We start from the raw sequence: 15,242 nt of genomic DNA, 5'->3' as shown, positions 1-15,242 counted from the left end.
CTGCCGATACAACAACCAGCCGGTTACAGATGGCGGAGAACCGGGTTTACCTTCACAGATCAACGGTTACAGATGGTGGAGAACCCAAATTTAAGTCCTCTTGACTTACACAAGTACAGATGAAGCTGTTAAACTATTGGTTGTGACTGGAACGTTGACCTCACGAGAAGATCGTATTCAACTACACCTGTGACGAGATGGCCGTACTGATCGTGAACATTGCTGCTGTTTCAGTGGGTACAATGCATTACGGTAACTTTTTGTCAGCCGAAGGTAATACAGTTGCTTCTTTGTCTCGAATTAGTGGTCAGATGAACATGATAGAAAATTATAGGAATTTGGATATAAGATACTACCGTACGATCAAAAAAGTTATCGCCGGTTTAAATAGTATGATTCACAATTCTTTTTTTCTAGGCATCTAGTTCCAATCAGCATAAATCAATTTTAGTTTCATTTCGTACTATAAGTATTAGAATATGGAACACTTCTCAGGGGATATGTCTAAGGTTAATAAGTCAAATTCATCTACTTACAGTACAGTGCGTATCTATACTTTTTTCGCAACAAACTATTTCGACTATACTAAAGGTTTAATCGGCAATTTTCATTTTCATAGGTTCATATTTTTTGTTTGTTAGTATAATTAAAACATGAAGATGAATTGGTTGAACTTTTATGTGAACAAATATATAATCTCAGTTACACCTGGCCACTTATTTTGGATGATGATAATTTTTTCCTTTTGGTTGACAAGGGTAACTGTATTTGTGTTGTGTTATTGCCTGAACTCTGCTGTGATGTCAGATGTTGCATGTTACTATCATTGTGTCACGAAGTTATTTCCAGTCAGTAATCGAAAGATCTTCAAAACAGAGAAATGCGTACTACTTGCAACTTGCATCAACAACTGATCTTTGGGATGCTATAACTACACAACACGTCGCTACTTCTGTTCGTCGCAGAACCGGCCAGAATTCGGGGATACTTTGCAGATAATTACAGTTAACGTATAATTGCATCGTCCGTATATAACGACAACATGTGACTCTTTCGTGAATGACTGAGCATCCGGATGTTACTGTCCAACGTTTGCACATTTTCGCACGGTGGAACTCAATTTTACACATTCTCGCAGTGGAAGGAGTTTTAATGAAGTTATAGCATCTGCGTTTTCCGCAAATTTGGAGGACCAAATTTAATTGGACAAGGGGGCATCTGTCACCCTGATATAATTTGCATATTTCGTAATCATATAGATCTACAATGTCATATCGAACAGTTCATAACATTTCATAGCTCTACTACATATTAATAATAATAATAATATAATATAACTTATGACTATAGTGTCAATATGTGCTTTAAGGTCGTAATCAACATGTGACATTACTCAATATGTTTTCACGATAATTAGCTATAGTCAGTGCTCATCGATAATTAATTAATGTCTCTCAAACATGTCACTAGGTGTTTGTTTGTGAGTCCTGATGTCTACAACTTGTCTGACACCTAGTTCTCACATTATACTCATGATTCTGTATATAAAGACTATGTAAAGCTATGATAATGATTCTCATTCCGGGATGCAATAAAGATTGTACATATAAGGTTTAACTGCCTTGTTGTTCCTGATGGATGGAATCCTGTACCGCCGGTGTAAATGCTAGTTCCCCAGCCAGCCTGCCGATACGACAACCAGCCGGTTACAGATATACGGGGAATTCCGGCGCTACTAAAATAATTATGGGAAAGCCATTAATGGCGAAAGTTTCATTGGACTAGGTGCCGTATATGTGCGAATTTTGAATACTCATTGCTGTTGAGAATATAATCATTTCACGTATCGCCATAGGTGTTGTTTCATTTTAATACCCGGTGAATGTGTTGATTGAGATTGAAGTGAAGCGAACGTACGCTTTATGTCAAGGCCTCCACGTGCGCGGGAGTGCTAACATTAGATTGTTGCGCACACAAACACACGCTCATACAGACTTCTATATGGTGATGCTGTAACGCTGCTTGGCGCGTGCACATTTGGTATGATAACAGGCTGAATAATCGTCGTAGCAGATGAGCGCTGTGTTTTCTGTTTGATAGAATTTGTAGTAAATTGTAATTTCTTGTGACCTGAAAATACTAAGCAGCACACTATAGGTATAGGACGAGGTCTGAATATTGTAGTGGTAAATTCCAGGATTTAAAACGATCTAATACTAGCCCCGGTTTTAGATTCCGCGGCCATTCATTGGAAAAGGTTTCGTTTCCAAGACTCAATATTCAGCCTTCCTCTGACATGTGACATCATATGAATTCTATTGAATATTTTTTCATATTGTGAAAAATATTTCTTTGAAAATATAAAATAGTTTCCAATGCCTCGCCTACCTGTACCCTACGAAATTATGGACGTAGACCATAAACAAATGTTTATCTTTGGTCTAATTTGACTACAAAATAATTCTTTAAGAAAGATAAAATACAATATAAACTTCTAGAACTTTGAAGTCACAAATTGAAAAGATTTTTCAAGCAATGCCCTTACTCCAAACAACCTCTAGCTTTCAAGGTAAACCGCACTTTGCCCATGGGTTATTTATTTTTGTAAGGTGCTGACTATTCAAACTGAAACGATCGCTGTTGTGCTACAGTCAATTTGAAAAGAATAGCTGATATGCATGCTCTGCACATCAGCCGCTCACAAAGTGACGCAGTAGAAGCATGCATAGCACATCCGTAGTACTGAAAGGGTTAAGTCTGGAAAAGTTTTGCCCTTTAACTTTCCGTTTAGACCAGTCATTTCTATGATTGGTACTGCTGAATATAATCTTGCCAAATATTTAGACAAACTCATCAAACCCCTTATAACATCTATGTACATGTTAAATAGTACCTGGGATTTCCTCAAATGACTTAAAACATTTGTATTTCAGCTTTTGGATACTCTCATAAATTTTGTTATTGAATCTCTATTTACTAACATACCACTAATAGAAACTATAGATATGGTTTCAGAAAAATTTGTTTAAATTGAGCAAATGATTAATTACGTGTAATTGTATAACTACAGTTTTAACATCTTTTTAGACACCCTGTATGTGGAAAAAATGTAATGGAAAATATCTTTTTCAGTTTATTGAAGGATGTACCGACCTTGCTCAACCTGATATAGTATTTCATAGCTTCACGCCATTTCCAGTCAAACGCATTATTCACGCAAAATTGGATGAAGCAGCCACAAGATGTGATATACATGTATTAGAAGGAAAATATGAGAATACACCATTAGCTCATGTATGTAAATTATTGATGATAGAAAAATCCATGAACGATAGACATTTTATTTTACAGAATGTCATTTTGTCTCTCAAAATCGGTATATTGAAAGTTGGCCTTCTATACTTTTTGAGCTGAGCAATATATAGTCAGTAACCTGACTGTGGTTTAGTTTCACGATCGGATATTTTCACAAACCACAGTCAGGAATCGGAAGGTCATTTTTCAATGAAATCTTCGTGAGTCAATTTGACTCACGAGTAATTTGCCTGGCATTTTCTGGTCTTTTGAGATAATTTTTGTTGTAATCAACGCACAACAGATTCGTAGTTTGTTTGATACCTATAAGACCTCTCCTGACGATCTTGATCCATGTGCAAATCGGCCGTAATGTGAGAGTAAATTTCCGTCAATTCAACGGCGGCCATTTTGAATACTTGTGGAGGGTGCTGGCACCTGTGGACTGAGGCCAGGACCAATTCAAAATACTTTATTGACACTAATACCACAAACACAAACTAAAGAAACGAAACGACGAAATTGAAAAAAATTAAGAAATCAACACTTATTTACATTTTTCTTCAACCAGAATTTATTTTATTTATTATTTATTATGGAAAACACGATGATTTGAAATATAAGTTGGAAAACTATCAAAAATAAAAATTATCGTTTCGTTTTGAAAGTTTTATATAAATCCTTGTAGGTCCCCTTGTCTATCATGCCACATGTATGCAATACACAGAAATGGCGGCTAATGGCGAAATTTGTGGATAAATTAATTGATTTCTCACAATAATGTTGATTAATTGCTCGAAACATACATAAAATTGGATTATTTCAAAAGGTACCTGTGTTAGTTTGGGATTTAAGCCATTAATTGTGGACTGAAGTGAATAAAAAGTATATTTTTGAAGTATTACTTTTTTCAACCGTGTTTTGGCCCTTGTCATCCCTAACGTTGGTATAAGCCCATCCGTTATAAAAAGCTTACCACCAACGATTAGGTAACTAACTAAGCAATATAGTGGCATGTGCAGTTTAAAGTAATACTCTCTTGATATTTTCCGTCCTTATTTTTGATCTGACTATCTGCAAAAAGTCAGTTTTCCCCCGTTATTTGAATTCAATCCAATAGAGTTTTCAAATTATGTAACTCACAGAAAAAAATTAGGCATGGTCTCTCCCCATTTTAAAAACTTCTGTGAGAGTAAAGATTAGTATTGTATTTTTCCCCTTCGCCTTTGCAGTTTTGAAAGTACAGTATATCTCTAACGATCTCAGGACTGTTAGTATCTCATCAGACGCTATGTCCCACCTCAACGGCCCTTGGCTATCAAGACATGATGTTGATGAGTATAACTCCTTTAATTTGGATCAGTTTTATTTGGATTTTCACTTATTGCGGATTAAGATATCAGGAAATTATTTCGATTCAAATGAGAGCACATAATTCAGATTTCATAAAATATCAGACAAAATTAATGAGTCTTACAAATATGATCATAATTATATACAACAGTTTATAGGATACAAATAAATGATTCTAAACTGACGATGGGATTTCTCTTAAAGGGCAAATGCTATCAAAGTTGTACTTTCCCCGATTTCTTGACGAGATGAAATTGAAGTATATATATATATAATGACCTGAGATCGAAAAAAGTATCGTGCGTATAATTCATATACAACCCGCAGTGGCATTATCTATGATGTTATCTATGAGAAGCAGGGATGAAAATCTTCCGTGGAAATGCAGATTTCTGCGGTTGGAGGCGGTAGGGACTTGCGGAAAAGTTGAGAGTAAAATTGTTGCATACTTAAAGAACACACCCTAAAAGTGTCTCGTAAAACTGGTGCTACGATCTCTGAAATCTTTTTTACAACATAATTGTGAAACACCGTGCCAAAAACTCCTTGAAATTTCAAAATTTCGGTGCCTATTTAAATTTCGATACTCGCGACGGCTGGCTTGGCCAGCAGTAGTTAGCCTAATATTTGTATTTCAAATTTTTCCGCATTTCTTAACGCTTCTGTTTTCATCCCTGGACAATCAACACAAGCACGTGCGGGTGCTAATACGCGTAACCGATGGATATTTGATAAAATAAACATCATTTGCTCACTGAATTCACAGACCGACAGCACCATTCACTAATATACGTTTATCATGTCATTTACAACAGTAGCAACAGTATACAATGATAAGAGTTCAAAATTCCAAAACACTTCAAAATGATGAAATACCCTATCAAATGTCTAGTGAAATGACTGGAAGCTGTGAGCACTTGTCAGAGATGATGCCAGAAACACGAACATGCTAACATCTGCTTACATCAACGTAACAGTGAGCGTGTGCTGAAATTGCTGACTTGAGTCGTATTTCTCAGTAATAGCTGAACTAAAATTCAAACCAGTAGCATATCTGATATTTGTGAATACATCACATTTGAAAATGACTTTTACACAATATTCTATTTTGGCATTTGCTCTCTAAGGTCATTCTCATAGTAGTTGAGAATCTTTACCACTGTTTGCAATTAATAATTCAGATCTGTTGTCTCTACATTAGATTACCTGATTAGTGCTCTTTGTTAGTTACTAAGCGTTCCAAACCCAAGCGCGACTTTAACAACCTAGAGGCCGCTATTGGTGACTGATTTATTTCAAAGTTGGTACACAAGTAGGATATCAATTAGGCCAGAACCGTATTAAAAATTTGGTCGATTCGATTCAAATTATGGCCACCAGGGGGTTGACATGATAAACGACGTTGACATACTAGAGGCTGCAATTGTTTACTGATTTATTTCAAACTTTGTACACAAGTAGGATATCACTTGGGCCGAGAAGCCTATTTAAAATTGGGTTGATTCAATTCAAATTATTGCCATAGGGGCCCGACATGAAGAACGACGTTAACACCCTAGAAGCTGCAATTTTGATCGATTGTTTTCAAACTTGGTACATATAAAGGGCATCACTTTGGCCAGAACCCTATTTAAAATTGGGTTGATTCAATTAAAATAATGGCCACCAGAGGGCCAACATGAAAAATGAAGTTAACAGCCTGGAGGCCGCAATTGAAAGGCTGATTCCAAGAACATGTCTATCGCACTTTTGAGCCCAAACGTCTACTGTTACTTAGTAGCCACTTGAGAACAATAAACAATTACCGTATTTTCCGGTGTACAAGTCGACCCGGTGTATAAGTCGAGGTCAAATTTTCATAAAAAGTTGTGCTAGGGCTATTGTCGGTGTATAAGTCGAGTCGCTTCTTCATGTGTTTACATATGTCACATTGAAAACAGTGCCGATGTCATTCTCATAGTAGTTGAGAGACTTTACCACTGTTTGCATTATTAAATCATTGGGATCTGTTGTTTCTAATGTTAAATTACCGGATTAGTGCTCATTGTTTGTATCCACGTGTTGAATGTATAGTGTATACGTTGAATGCCGCGCGCGAGTAGTCTAGTATTAGACTCACTGTGTATTGATTATTGGCACGCTGCCACAGCATCGCGGCTTATATAAACACTGTACAATGAATATACGCGGGTTTTCTTTCTCTTTTGATTTTTAACATTAGTTAATTTTGAAATATTTCCAAACTATAAGAAACTATTTTTATCAACATCCTAAATTCTAATTGGTATATGAGTGTAGCCTTACATAAATTAATATTCCATTTCATCATGGCGACCTTGAACTCTAAACATCGTCAGTTTAAAACGATATCGAAAGTGTAGCTGGTGTATAAGTCTACCTACGTTTTTTGGACATGATTTTTGGTCTCAAAAACTCGACTTATACACTGGAAAATACGGTAACAATATCAGCCACTTTTCCAGTAGTATGCATTTCAAAACAGTCACTCTGAAATAGTATTCCTTTCAATTCGGTTGGTTTTCTATGGTGGCTGTTTCAAAGAGTCTTCTATTGAAAAGTGACTTTTTTTAAAACATCTGGTTTCGATAGTGGGCACTAGCAGTAGAGGTGACTAAAACCACCTGCCTGTAAACAATGACTTTGTGATAGTAACTCCTACCATCGCAGCTACTCTTAAAACACATCGTTTCTATAAGTCAACTATTGAAAAATGACAATTTTGTATTTTTCATTTCCTGCCTTCATAAATAAGTCGACATGCGCTCGGGGTGTATTTTAAACTCAGGCGTTTCACCTGATGTGGGGGCATCAGTCGTCTTCAGCGATATTCTAGTCACTTCTGAAGGTGCCACAACACAACAAGTCGGAATCCTGCAAATGAGATATTTTTATTTTCTATGATTCCATTAATTTTGGCTGCATAGCTTGCCAGAAAACCTGTTATCGCTGCTTTGAAGCTATATTTATCATTTTGTTTTTTTAGTTGATGCTTGATGAGCTTCCACCACAAGCACTAATTAGCATTGTTTTTCATATACGAAGGTATGTTTGTATTTATTAAATAATTCCTTAGATTTCAACTGGCTGAATTATATATGTAAAGTTTTAATGCTACCGGCTATCCACCTGTCATTTTGGATGGGAGATTTATATCCGAATATATTCAAAAAAGATTGAAGGTTATTCACATAAAAAAGTCAGCCTTGATGGAATTGCTTGGTTGTGTGGGTTACCCATCAAAAAAGACCATCAAACAAATCGATGTTTGCGTTCAAAAATATAAATAATTGAATTATTTACAATTTGTCTATCTTTATTGGTATGCATATCATTGATCCTACAGGACCTATGCTCCTTTTTAGCCCACTTGGGACTTAAGTCCCAGCGGGCTATTGCTTTTTCGCCCGTCTGCCCGTCCGTTTGTCTGTAGACGGAATCCAGTTATTGTGGGAAGTTTTGAAGACACTTCAATGTAATGTTTTGATACTTGGGTTACACATGTATCTACCGTAGACACATCTTCAGTCCAAAAACTGGCCCTGTCAGATTCAAGATGGCCGACTGGCAGCCATTGTTGTTGGCTAAAATCAGCACTTTATACACATATTTGAAGTTTTCGAGGGAAATTTTGAAGACGCTTTGATCAATTACCTTGATCTTTCGTAGGTATTTGTATCCCCAAAGGGCCCATCAGCATAAGAAAATTTGGGTCGATCGGACTCAAGATGGCCGTCCTGTGACCTTTTTTGTGCCCAAAAATGTCAATTTTGGCCTGAATTCTGAGTCCTGTAGCTTCCTACTGGTTTGCCATTTTTCATTGAAATTTGTGTTGGCTATTCTATGGAAAAGGATCTTCAATACTTGAGACAAGTATTTTTGATCAGCCTATGATCACGCAATTGGCGGCCATCTTGGTGTCATCAGCACTCATTCGTAGGTGGAAAAAAGTTTTCCCACATAATATTGAAACCTATGCATATTTTGTTACCACAATCATTTGGAAAGTTGTAACTCATGACATGTTCTATGATTGTGGTGAGTTTCAAGGTCATTAATTTTTCTTTATGATCACCAGGGGCGTTGAATAGTAGAATAACTTAGTATTTCCATATCATATTGGTACCGAGGCATATATTGCAGGGTTCGTCGCGGTGCTTGAAAAGCTTGAAATGGCTTGAATTTGAGAAATACTACTCAAGCGCTTGAAAACATCTTGAAAATAGATCGAAAGCTTGAAATAATTATTTTTGACTTGAAATAAAAAGATATGGCTTGAAATGCTTGATTATCACAAATTTTCTTCTTCGCGAATTTTTTTCGATGAAATCGCAGACAGAATATGTTCTTGAGTCGTTTCTACGCGTGCATCATGTTTCAGGCATCCATAAAGAAATTAATTGAATTGTATTGAATCGCGAGACTTGCTTGCACTGCGACTTGTAGTTAAACTCTCCGGTGTCTGGAGACTTGAACATATGGGGAAATTTCAGTCATGCATGTTATCGAGCATTGATGTAAAATGGCATTGAAATCCCACACCAGGTGTGAGAGCCATGTTGAAGGCACCGCGACCTAGTCAAAGTCATTGAACATTACAAATTTCGTATTAGGCCATCCAAAAATAATGGTCTGTTTGCCGTCACCCGACCGACCCGACTTCAAAGGTACTGAGTGGAAACTTTTTTCTTGGATTCATTGAAATAAATTTTATTTTTGATACAAATGGCCGACCCACTGCAGATGTATGAACTACGTATGTTTGAAGTTAAGTGTGCATCGTGTGAAAACATGCCTCGACTATAGTTGAAGTTTTCCAGGAAACTGGCAGTGTTCCAATAAGCTGCCATTCATTCTTAGTGACTATAGGCCTATTAAAGCTGGTAATGTTATAGCGTGCATATATTCAATCCACTGTTTCATTTTGAACGCAGATTTGGGATATTGTTTCAACTAAAAGAGGTGATGATAAATTTGTTGTTTTTTTTGCCCCATAATTTTGCAAAAAAAAATGATTCTACCTTCCTACTGACTTATCCCAAAAATTTTAGAAGGTGTAATGGCAAAACAGACAATTAATTTGGGATGGCCTAATATCCAAATCTTGATTGATATGAATATTTAAGCTAGGAAATGCTTAAAATCATTGTGATAAAGGGGCTTCATCTCTAACAGAATCGTATCGACTCAGAGGTTCCATTGGAATCAAAATTTTACCTCTTTTTTGACATTTTTATACGAACCTGTTAAAAATAGGCAAATTGGCTGCGACTATCGAAAATTGCTTCCAAAATTGCTTAAAAAATAGCTTGAAAATGGTATAAATCTAGCTTGAAATGGCTTGAATTTCACCTGAGCTTGAGACAATGAACCCTGTATTGTTATCACAACTAATTGCAAAATTGTAGCTGCTGACATGTTCTATGAATGTGGTGAGTTTCAAGGTCATTGGGTTTTGCACATGGTCACCAGGGGCGTTGAATAGTAGAATAACTTAGGGTTTCCATATTATATTGGTACCGAGGCATACATTGTTAACACAACTAATTGCAAAATTGTAGCTGCTGACATGTTCTATGAATGTGGTGAGTTTCAAGGTCATTGGTTTTTCTGTATGGTTACCAGGGGGCAGGGGGATTGAGCATTTGAAACCACTTTCCAAGTGGGCATACTGTCCCTGGACCCCTAGTTCATTTTATTGTGTTTCTTTTTCAATTGTAGAGAGGGATCCCTCCACGTGACCTGTTCCGAGAAATCCTCTGGCAAATCATGTGACGTCCACATAGAATTTGATGTCATGGAACCCGAAAATTGAAATAGTATGTTATGTACAATTCTTCTGAAAGGATATTTCCTCATTTCTATGTCCTAGTAAAGAACTATCGAAATACAATATACTGGGTTAAGGTAAAAACCTTAAATTTGTCTTTTAATTTGTATATAGTGGGTTTTTTATCTTCTTATCATCTGTTCACCACGTTTGAGTGTGGTTATCGTACTAATATAATGGGTTGTTATTTTTAGCTTGCTCGGAACTTAAGTCCCTGCAGGCTATTGCATTCACTTTTCGTCCGTTACTGTCTGTTCATCCATTGACAGAATCCAGTTATATTTGGGAAGTTATGAAAACTTCTGGCAGGTACTTTTGATCCAATTATCACGAAATTGGCGGTCGTCTTGGTGTCATCAGTACTCATTAAGTGGAAAAAGGTTTTTAGGCTCGAACTATGTGCCGTAGTGTAGGGAGCGACTAGTATTATTCGCACAATCAACCGTTCAGTTTGACAAGTTGAGTCGCTTTATCGCTTTTCTAGCAATCAAAAAATGCTCCCTATTGTGCGTACTGATCACGCCGCTTAAAGCGTATGTATGTTTCAATGCGCAAAATTAAATAGTTCCGATTGTCACCTGATTTTACTTTGCTGTCCGGAAGAAATTCAGATGTGTCGCGTTTCTTTTACGCGAAGAGTGTAAACAAATTAATTATTGGAAACAATACGATAGTTTTGTGCTTGAAGATAAGATACTGCCCGCGCGCATCAATCGACCGCGCTTTACTACAAGTATTCAAGTACAACTGCTGTGTCGAATCGATGATGAGTGTTGCATTATATTTATCTCTCTCTAAAATCGCAAATTTTTCTCTGGCTTTGCGCATAGGTTATTTCAAGTAGTGAGAAAAAATGGTACGGTTAGCTTTGGTGCTACTGATGTCGATTTCTATTCGTCATCTCATCATTCCAGAGAGCAGTGGCAATATGTAGAGATTTAGCGGGGATGAGGGTTATTGAGGCTTGGGTCTCATAATTTTTCTGAGATCGGTAGATCACATTTTGCGGCCATAAAAGCGCTGCGAAGGGTAAAAGCGTTCATTGTTTGTGTTTTCCCGATCTCCGTTTACTTTACGTTGTACATGTACATGTACATATAAGTGTAACACGGAAAAACCCAATGCCAGGTATTGATGTGCAGTCGCGGCCATGGCCATGTTTCAGAAGGTACCGGTATAATACCACGGAATATAAATGTTCTAAACTCGAAAGGGGGACACCTTTGAATTTCTGATATTTTTCGAGCCTCAGGACCTTTGGTCCTCTAGTTTCAGGAAAATGTCAACATATATCATCAAATCTTTGTTCATGCCACCAGGGGAAGTGAATTATTGAATTATATACAATTTGTCTGATTTGAAAACATTGAAACATCATTTTGATTTCAGTAATTATCCAAAAGATCATGAATTGTTTAGTAATGATAATAAAAAGGTGCCTGGTAAATTCAATGAAGAATTAGGAGGTGAAGAAATGATTGAATTCATAGGGATTCGATCTAAAATGTATAGTTATAGAACCAAAACTCATGAATCAAAGGGTAGTATGAAAGAATACTCATTTCAAAGATTACATCAATTGTATATTCAATGAAGAAGTTAGAAAACATAAGACGAAATGTTTAAGATGTGAGTACCACGAGATGTTTATTGAAGTAATTGAAAAGGTTAGGCTAAATCCATTTGACGATAAAAGATATATTCTGGATGATGGTATACACACAGTTGCTTATGGTTGCAATTTAGAAGAATATCTAAAATTTAAAAGAGAAGAAGAGAAAGAAAAGGAAATAATGAACAGGATTATTACATGTTAATCAAATTTTGATAAAAATATGTATCATAAATGGAAAGTACACAAGCACAAACTATAAATATAAACAATAATGGTGTTATAAATATTTACTACAAGAAATGTTCAAAATGTGAATTGAAGAAACAATTTTCAGCATATTATAAACATAAGTTTTACAAAGTGGTTTACGAAATATTTGTAAAACATGTTGGAAACAGAATAATAAACAATATCGGTCAAATAATCCAGAAAAATGTAAAGAAAAAGGTAAACGATGGAGAAAAAATAATCGAGAACATATTGAAGTGTACGATAAGAATTATCGAAAAGAAAGATATCAAACAGATTTTGATTTTAAAATGAAACAATGTTTAAGTTCTAGATTATCACAATTATTCAGTAAAGACAAACACTCATACACATTATCTAATTTATTGGGGTGTTCAGATGAATTTCTCAAATCATGTATTATATATCAATTGGACGATAAAATGAATGAAAAAAACTATGGTGAATACTTTCATATTGATCATGTGTTACCAATATCTAAATAGTAGTACCTCATTTGAATATTGATCGAACGCGCTCTTTCAGTTGAAAAGAATTAATTAATTTCATCATAAAAGAACACCTGTTACCATCGCGGCAGACAGTGTTTGGCTGGTGAATAACTGGCAGTTATAAGCGCGCAGTGCATAAGCATAGGAACGCATAGGATTTCTCTCTAGAAACACAATTTTAGGAGTTTACAGTTCTAAATGTAAGTACCGTTTGTGTTGTTATTAAGGCGTCGGGAAACGTAAAACATGTTTAAATGCTGTAATTCATATTTGAAAACTACAACTTCAAGTTAGTTTTATTCTACATTCTAGATATTTGGTAAAGAAAATGTCACAAATGTTCAAGAAGCTCACTATCTACTTCAAGTAAAACGCAAGAAAGTAAGGAACCAGAACCGATGGAAATTAATACACCTTCTCAAGAGACCGTAATAGAGATAGAAGACAAAAATATCGAAAAACTCAAGAAACATTTGGATTATTATGAACAATTAGTAACAATTTTGGACGAAGTAATTACAACCAATCAATCAACGATACAAGAATTTCCGAAAATACCAACTCCGAGTTTAAAAACATTATTAGGACTTAATGAAAATAGAAGCAAATTGAGCGGTTATGAACTACATGAGTACTTGAAATCAAAATTAACTGATTATAGAGATTTATCAAATTTCCATGAAATAGACGCACATTTATTTTCAGAAATTGGTGACTTACTGATAAGCGAGTATGAAAAATTGTTAACAAAACAAACAAATCATCTTTGGGATTTTATAATTTTTGGGAATTCTTTGAATACAGGGTTTGTTCTTTTTCATTCGACTCAAACTGTAAATATTTCATGGGCTAATTGGGTTAAAGAAAATATACATATTAGTGTGGGTTATGAAAGAAAACTTAGAGGGATTGGAAAATTATATTCGTTTAAAAAATTTCAATTATTGGGTTTGCCATTTGATACGTTATTAATCATTTGACAGAAATAGAAAAAATGTTTGAAAATTACCCCGAAATCAAAGAATTCTGGTCGAAATTAGAAAATCCCAATGATGATTTGTAACAGCAGTTGTTTTTCATACTATATAGATTTTTTAATGTATTATATTTACCTTAATTGCATTTTCTATTATTCTATGTTCAGCTGTTGTTAATGGCAACAGTGACAGTTGTTGTATTATACTTTATTGATTCCTGCATTCCATGCATACCTTACCGCTTGGCTGCCGAGCGGCTTGGAATGTGGAAATCGATACTGACTGTAGAATAAAATACATATGTTTATGAAATAGTAATTCCACCAGTCGTTTCGTTAAATTACTTTTCAGCTTCAGCAATTTATTATCGAGGATCCGAAATGACTTATCAGTTATAGTTATCGCTCCTATAGATAGATAATAGTAAGGAGATATTGAATCCTAATTTAAATAAAAAGTTTTAAAAAACAATAACTTCAACTATATAGTGAATTCTATTATATTTTTAATATTTTCTTTTGCAATTCTAATTGACACTAGATTGAATTGATTCACATAAAAAAACAATAACTTATAATACATATATTACAATAACAAATAGCTAGTATTACTTATCAAACACTAGTGTCACACAAGGTATTATTCTAGTATCATTTTATAATATTTTTTTTCGCTTTTTTGCTAAAATAAATGTCAAAGAAATCTGATATTGTAAAGACAATTGAGGATTTGGGCATTACTGGCAATAATGATACAGTTGTTTCTAATTGTATTCAAAATGATGATATTGATTATGAATACTATTTAACATGTAAGCACCATCTAGAACTATTGATTGCTGGTGGAAAATCTAAGGAATTCTTAAATAGAATTATAACTTTTCAAGAATTAGATAACATGAAACCAGATAAAGTAATAAAACGTTTCAAAATATATGAAGAAGCTAGATTAGTTAGAATAAACGACTCTATAAGTGATGGTATTATAAAATGTTATTCTAAATTATGTAACCGGATTATACCTACTGATGATGAAAATAAATTATATAGCGATTTAAAAAATGATTATTTAGTTATGACAGAATTACAAAAATGGGTTGGATACGCTTCATTCCAATTAGGAGGAATAATGACATTGATTTCTACTGGAGTTAAAACATTTTCTAACATCAAACCTATAGAATACAAAGTTAAAAATAAATCAGAAGATATTGAATCAGAACAAAAATTAACTAAAATAAATGAGTGATGATGTTAAGAAGAAGCATAGATCCGAAAAACAAATTAAATGGGCTAGGGAATTGGGTAAAAGATCTTCTGAGTTAAAAAAGCAAAGAAAAAGAAATTAACTTATATAAATGAACCACAGAAATTATCTGTTATAAATTCGAATGATAATCCATCTGATTCTTCTAA

General features: G+C 34.9%; 1 protein-coding gene across 5 annotated transcripts in view; it reads left to right on the top strand.

Annotated features, from left to right (window-relative positions):
* Positions 1–10,567, top strand: part of LOC141901467 (heat shock 70 kDa protein 14-like) — a 155,791-nt gene extending 145,224 nt beyond the window's left edge. For all 5 annotated transcript variants that reach the window (XM_074788714.1, XM_074788715.1, XM_074788713.1 and 2 more), the window contains 3 exons: positions 3,133–3,294; positions 7,652–7,710; positions 10,387–10,567. In XM_074788714.1, the coding sequence (XP_074644815.1) occupies positions 3,133–3,294; positions 7,652–7,710; positions 10,387–10,480 (315 nt within the window). In that variant the 3' untranslated portion in view covers positions 10,481–10,567. The remainder of the gene's footprint in view (positions 1–3,132; positions 3,295–7,651; positions 7,711–10,386) is intronic.
* The last annotated feature ends 4,675 nt before the right edge of the window (positions 10,568–15,242 follow it).

The sequence above is a fragment of the Tubulanus polymorphus genome, chromosome 3 (genome assembly GCF_964204645.1).
Source record: "Tubulanus polymorphus chromosome 3, tnTubPoly1.2, whole genome shotgun sequence".
NCBI classification, from domain to species: Eukaryota; Metazoa; Nemertea; class Palaeonemertea; order Tubulaniformes; family Tubulanidae; genus Tubulanus; species Tubulanus polymorphus.
The sequence above is the reverse complement of the archived record's forward strand: the minus strand, read 5'-3'. Positions and strand labels throughout refer to the sequence as shown.